General features: G+C 45.1%; 1 protein-coding gene across 1 annotated transcript; it reads right to left on the reverse strand.

The window, feature by feature from the left end:
* Positions 1-4071: 4071 nt before the first annotated feature.
* LOC130277491 (lipopolysaccharide-induced tumor necrosis factor-alpha factor homolog) lies at positions 4072-4495 on the reverse strand. Its single transcript, XM_056528165.1, has 2 exons — positions 4306-4495; positions 4072-4196 (listed from the first exon to the last, which is right to left on the reverse strand). Exons 1-2 carry the CDS (start codon positions 4493-4495, stop codon positions 4072-4074), a joined length of 315 nt encoding a protein of 104 aa, XP_056384140.1.
* Positions 4496-7505: the final 3010 nt, after the last annotated feature.

A 7505-nucleotide genomic window follows, 5' to 3' on the forward strand; every position in this document is an offset into this window, starting at 1 on the left:
TGAAAACGAAACCTTCCAAAATTAGCAAAATTGCGTTTTTCTTTTTAATTTCCCCAAAAAATAGTGTTTTTTGGTTGTGCCATACATTTTATGATATAATGAGTTATGTCATTACAAAGGACAACTGGTCGCGCAAAAAACAAGCCCTCATACTAGTCTGTGGATGAAAATATAAAAGAGTTATGATTTTTAGAAGGCGGGGAGGAAAAAATGAAAACGTAAAAATGTAATTGTCTGAGTCCTTAAGGCCAAAATGGGCTGAGTCCTTAAGGGGTTGAAGGGGTACTCTGGTGGAAAACATTTTTTTTATCAACTGGTGCCAGAAAGTTAAACAGATTTGTAAATGACTTCTATTAAAAAATCTTTACCATCCCAGTACTTTTTAGCAGTTATATGCTACAGAGGAAATTCTTGTCTTGTCCACAGTGCTCCCTGCTGACACCTAATGCCCGTATCAGGAGCTGTCCAGAGCAGGAGAAAATCCCCATTGCAAACCTATGCTACTCTAGACAGTTCCTGACACGGACAGAGGTGTCAGCAGAGAGCACTGTGGACAAGACAAAAAAGAAATTAAAAAAGAAAAGATTTTCCTCTGTAGCATACAGCTGCTAAAATGTACTTGAAGGGTAAAGATTTTTTAATAGAATTCATTTACACATCTGTTTAACTTTCTGGCACCAGATGATTTAAAAAGAAAAAAAATGTTTCCACCGGAGAACCCCTTTAATGAATTCTCAAAAGGACAGTTACCAACTCTCCATTCATCCACCTTAAAGGGGTACTACGCTGCCCCAGCATTTGGAACATTTTGTTCCGATCTCTTGGAGCGGGTATTGGAGGGTCGTGATGTCACGACCACGCCCCTCGTGACGTGACAAGGGGCGTGGCCGTGATGTCACAACCCCAGCCGCTCGCACCCAGCATTCTAAAAAAAAAACGCTGGGTGCTGCCCAGAGATCGCGGGGGTCCCGGCTGCAGGACCCCCCGTGATCAGACATCTTATCCCCTATTCTTTAGTTAGAGGATAAGATGTCTAGGAGTGGAGTACCCAATTAAATGTTGCCACTTTTTAACTTTGTTCCAGAAAGACTGTACCTGCATGGATTTGCACAGAACTTAAAACTTCATGTTGTTTGCTAGTTACAAAAGTGCCTTGATTTCTTATTCTTACACTACACCAAGCATACCTCAGGGTCAAAGACTGTCTAAGCTGGGCACAGAGGAGACCATTGGGTTAGTCAGAACACCCTGCCTTGTAACATCACTATAGACTACAAGGGGATTACCAGGGCCAGATTAAGGCTGCCTGGAAGATGGAGCACTTCATTGTGATGCCCCCCCCCCGACAGTTCCCCCACACTAGGTTGGTAGTATACCGTATTTTTCACCCTATAGGACGCACCGGCGTATAAGACACACCCAATTTATAGGTGCAAAATCGAAAAAAATTAAGATTTTGAACCCAAATATGGTCTTCAACCTGCAGACTTCCAGATGTTGCAAAACTACAACTCCAAGCATGCCCGGACGGCCGTTGGCTGTCCGGGCATGCTGGGAGTTGTAGTTTTGCAACATCTGGAGGTCCGCAGATTGAAGACCACTGCATAGGAGGTAATACTCACGTGTCCCCGCCGCTCCGGACCCGTCACCGCTGCCCTGGATGTTGCTCCATCGCTGTCGCCGTGTCCCTGTCGCTCCGGAACGTCTCTGCTGCCGGCCGGGTATCCTCGCTCTCCGTCGCCACCATCACGTCGTTACGCACGCCGACGCACGTACGCGACGACGTGATGACGAGGAAGGAGAGCGCCGGCCATACAGGGGAACCCTGAACAGAGAAGACACCGAGGAGGCAGGTAAGGTCCCTCCCGGTGTCCTGTAAGCACTAACCCGGCTATTCAGTCGGGCTGTTCAGGACCGCCGCGGTGAAATTGCGGCGGTCCCTAACAGCCCGACTGAACAGCCGGGTTAGTGTCACTTTCCCTTCAGATGCGGTGGTCAGCTTTGATCGCCGCGTCTGAAGGGTTAATACTGGTCATCACGGCGATCGGTGTCCTGTATTAGCCGCGGGTCCTGGCCGTTGATGGCCGCAGGGACCGCCGTGATAGGGGTGTATTCGCCGTATAAGACGCACCGACTTTTTCCCCCCAGTTTTGGGGAAGAAAAAGTGCGTCTTATGCGGCGAAAAATACCGTAGTTCCCCTGCATTAGGTTGTAGTTTCCCCACATTAGGTGCAGTATAGTTCCCTACATTAGGTGCAGTATAAGTCCCCGCACATTAGGTGTGCAGTACAGTTCCCCCACATTAGGGGTGCAGTACAGTTCCCACACATTAGGGGTGCAGTACAGTTCCCACACATTAGGGGTGCAGTACAGTTCCCACACATTAGGGGTGCAGTACAGTTCCCACACATTAGGGGTGCAGTACAGTTTCCCCACATTAGGAGGGCAGTACAGTTCCCTCACATTAGGGGTGCGGTACAGTTCCCCACATTAGGTGCAGTATAGTTTCCCCACATTAGGTGCAATACAGTTCCCCCACATTAGGTGCAGTACAGTTCCCCACATTAGGTGCAGTATAGTTCCCCCACATTAGGTGCAGTATAGTTCCCCCACATTAGGTGCAGTATAGTTCCCCCACATTAGGTGCAGTATAGTTCCACCCATTAGGTGCAGTATAGTTCCCCACATTAGGTGCAGCACAGTTCCCCCACATTAGGTTGGCAGTATAGTTCCCCCACATTAGGTGCAGTATAGTTCCCCACATTAAGTGCAGTATAGTTCCCCACATTAGGTGTAGTATAGTTCCCCACATTAGGTGCAGTATAGTTCCCCACATTAGGTGCAGTATAGTTCCCCCACAGACATACAGCCTTCAGCCATATACAGTGTATGGCTGGAGGCTGTTTGCCAGTTTACTGCCCCAGTGTTCCGACCACCACTCCTCCGGTCCGGGGTCACGATCTACTGTTATGGCGTATGGGCCATAGCAGTAGGTCCCGGAACCGGAGAGGAGCGGTGGTCGGAACACTGAAGATGACGTGCCGCTGGGGACTTACCATGCACTCACGTCCTCCTCTCTGCCTCGCTCTTCTATGGGCACATGCACGGGACGTTAGTGATGTCCCTGCATGCGCTACCTCCCGGCGGCCCCTGCGTTTTTAAAGTTAACGCGGGGCTGCAGAGAACAGGGACATCCTTGTGTCCTGAATTTTTTTTTCGGGACACAGGGATGTCCCAAATTTGACGGGGGGCCCCCTTCGGGCATGGGGCCCGGAGCGGGCGCTCCATGAGCGGCCAACAATAATCCGGCCCTGGGGATTACTACTCCCAGCTAACCTGATTACTGCTCCTATTATTCTGATGAGCACCACAATAAAATATCAATCTGTGTAATGTACATTTCATTTATTCATCTATTTATTCATTTATCTTTTGAGTGCTTGAGTGCACTTTAGGTGTAATGATGGATTTCATTTTTGGCATATAATTGCTTTACTTGTGCAATAGACATTTCATTTTATTTAATTGTTATTACCAAATCACATCCTAGGTTTAAATACAAATTATTATTATTACTGTGTGATGACACATTATAATAGATGACATAAAAAGGCAGCCCTGGTATACAGTTTACCAGGAGTTCACACTGCCGTTGCTCCCCTTCGATAACGGCCATTAAAGTCTATTTGTTTTTTTTCACTTTAATGGCCGTTCTAGTGACGGGGAGCAATTGGCAACAACTTGTCCCAGTGGCTCCCATTCACTATTATGGGAGGCGCATACGGGAATAGCGAGAGAAAAAGATGGCTCTTTCATTAATTTTTCTCCCGCTATTATTCCGGGCTCCCCGACGGATACGTAGATACGTAGGATAGCTTGGATATGAAGAGTTCTGTAGAAGTGGCACTAATGTGAAGAAATTCTTACAAAAACCTCATAGGTGTCCATAGCCATGAAATCATTTAATTAAAGTGCTGATTTGACTCTAAGTAAAGGTTTGTGTTTATAATGTGAAAGTGTCCAAAACAGTTTATTGTGTTTCATTCAGGCTTCAGTTTTCGAGAACTTGTGTTAGAGCCTTTTGTACTTGAAGAGGTGACATTCAGAATGTGGGCAAAAATGATCCACATCTTTCGTAGCGTTCATACTGATGTGAATTAAGCAGCATCCAGCCACGAGCCCCAAAAACACAATTGCTATACATAAAACCCAGGAACGAAGTCCAGAATGGAAGGTAACCATTGTTTACATTCTCATGGCATGAAGGACATGTTACGGGGCTTGGAGAATCAACCAGACACCTACCAATCAGGTGATAGATCACTGTAGGTTGACACGGAGTGACAATGTGAGAAATAGCTTGTGGATGTGTCATAGTGGGCACTGGCTGCAGGCAGTATTGTGGAGTAGACAAGTATGGAGTAATTGCTGGAGGCTGGTAAGCTTGATTCTCATCATCCATATTAGCTGAGCTTGGGATCTTCTGGTCAAACATGTTTTAACATTATCGACTTTACATGTACATTCAGTTCCTCAAATGGAACCCTTGTAACTTGCAAGGCTTTTAGGAGGGAACAGCATAGGACAGAGGCAACTGGAGGACAGGGACTGCTCCTGGGCCATGCTAACTGTGGGTTGAGTCTGAGGAACCCACCGACTGTTGACTGGGGGTGCCAGAAATTACTTGTGATGAAGTGGATGACCATGTTAACCAATCGATGACGATGTATCTTGCACTATTATGTATGTTTCTTAACCTTTCCATATAAATTCTTTGGGAGTTTGTATCATTACAGTGAGTAGACACTATACATTTCTACCTTATTTCTAATACACCCCAAAATGCTTGTGCCAGATAAAAGCGTAACAATCTAGTGCGGAAGTCTTTTAGTGCTTTCACACTAACTGCCCCCATTAGCTTAAACCAGAAAAAACATAGAACTGCTGAGTGCATATATATTTCACTTACTTGTGGATTATACACCCCAAAAAGGGTGCACCAGCAATAAGTGTACTCTCTCACACTCTAAACTGTCCCTGCCTGTCATCCTGCCTGCAGTGATGCAGGCTTGAGGTGAATGGATTCGCTGCTATAAAGAATAGATCTGTATTGTAAAACACAGTGTCTGCTCTCTGAGCTAAAAGTCCCAGAAATGCCTGTCTCCAGCAATGGCTGCCGAATATATAGGGTTGTGACATCACAGGGCTGGCTGCTAATAGGCTGCATGCCACCATGTGATTCAGGCTCATCCCTCCTACCCACCTGTCCAGAATTCCTTCCCCATGTCGTCACACATGTAGCCGCCATTTTTGGTCCCCTGGTCAGCACAAAAGGGAGTTAATGAAGCAATTTGTTTTATCGAATCATGGCGATATTCGGATTCGCTATGAATCGAATTTTCTGTTAAATTAGTTACGAATTCGGATTCATTCGATTCGCTCATCTCTAGTCAACACGATTACGACAATACAATTTATATACAAAAATAGCTAATGGAGAAGAAAGCTGCCCGGCACTCCCTGTGTGAATGGGAACATATGGGATGGCGTGTAGTAGCCAGAGGAAACCAAATCTTCGGCGGTGGTGCTCTGTTTCAGAAAATACATTCTTATATCCACAAATGCAAGAAAAGCAGAAAGGCGACTCACTGCTATGCATGAAGACTTTCATTTTATTCTTGGTGCAGGTAAAATGCAGGACATTAGGCTGTTGACCGTACGGACGCCAGTGTGCTCTGACAGGTGACAATTGTTTTGCGCGATTGCGCTTTCACAGACCCTCCCTTTCCTGCTCAGGTACGGCACCTAAATACACCTTCTCAGGTGATGTCAGCAGCAGGGCAGGGATAACAGGCAGACATTTAAAAATATACATACAAAATTGCGTATACATTTAAAAACAATACAAAGTTCAAAGGAAAAGACCCATATCGATCTGGTCATTGAGACCCGCTGCCTCCTGCGCATTTGTTCTCAGGATCCAGCGGGCCTCGGTTTCCCAAAGTACCTTTAATGCATCTGAACCCTTTTGGCAAAAAATCCTTTTTAACCCCATGAACTGCAAGGCAGAGGCATCCCCATTATGCGCTACTCGCATATGCTCAATTAGCCTTGGGGACCCCTTACCTGATCTCAAAGACCACACGTGCTCAGGGAACCTGGTGTTTAATGTTCTGGCTGTGCTGCCAATATAGAACCTCCCGCAACTACAAGTAAGTGCGTATATGACATAAGAGGTTCTGCAGCAGATAAACTCAGAGACTTTTTTTGGATACCTCCCAAGCTAACCATTTTTCTTGTTTTAATTGGGGGCACCACTTTCTATCACCACCTGCACATCCAGGAATTCTAGCTCCGATGTACTGTATTTTGATGTAAAACTCATATTCATCGTATTGTCATTTAGATAGGACACAAATTGTTCAAATTCGGATGTGGATCCGTCCCACAGCATAAACACATCATCCACGAATCTAAAAAAACAACGAATGTGTTTCAAAAAAGGGTTGTGGGGCGAAAACACATACTCTTCTTCAAAGCATGCTAGGTACAGGTTCGCTAGGGTACAAGCGACGGGTGTCCCCATCGCAGTCCCACCTATTCGGCTATACCACTGGTCACCAAATTTAAATACATTGTTTTGCAGAATGAACAGTAAACTTTCAGAAACAAAATTAATATAATTTTTGCACTTTCCTGATTTTTCAAGTATTTTCTCAATGCACTTGGCGGCTGTCCCTTATGGGATCCGAGTGTATAAACTCTTGACGTCAATTGACGTCAAGAGAAGACCCTCATACCAGGACATATCGTCAAGTGCCATCAGAAAAGCATTGGTGTCTTTTATGAGGGATGGGACATCTTGTAGCAGGGGTCTCAATAGCCAGTCTATATATTTCGAAAGGGACTCTGTAAGAGACTCTTTTGGCATGGCTGGTAATAATTTCTCCGCTAGTTTTTCTGACAAAACACCTAATTCCACCTGTTTCCTTAACAAGGATTGTAACCTAGAAAGTAAATTCTGCATAGGATTTTTATCAAGTTTTTTATAGGTGGTCGGATAATTCAATTGCCTCATGGCTTCTATCAGGTAGTAGTCCTTTGATAATACTTGTGGAGCTGGAGCCCCCTTCCCTTCTTCCCTTCATTGGATCACCTTTGATAATACCACCGCATTGCCCCCTTTGTCTGCTTTCTTAATGATGATATTGTCATTAGACTTTAACCATTTTAAGGCACCTAACTCATCACTAGTCTGATTCGGGGCAACGCGGGGGTTATACCAGAGCATGAACATCTCTGAGTACATTTTGCTGGAATAAATCTATACTACTACCTGGTACATGAGGGGGAGAAAATGTTGATGCATTCCATAACCTCTGAAATCCATAACCTCTACTATACTGGTATCACCATCTATAGATGTACACTCCTCTCCCATCAACTCTAGCAAAACATTTAAACCTTCATTTTCTTCTTTAGTACTTTTCCCTAGGATGCTAAAA

This window comes from Hyla sarda, chromosome 6 (assembly GCF_029499605.1).
Source record: "Hyla sarda isolate aHylSar1 chromosome 6, aHylSar1.hap1, whole genome shotgun sequence".
In the NCBI taxonomy this organism is placed as follows: Eukaryota; Metazoa; Chordata; class Amphibia; order Anura; family Hylidae; genus Hyla; species Hyla sarda.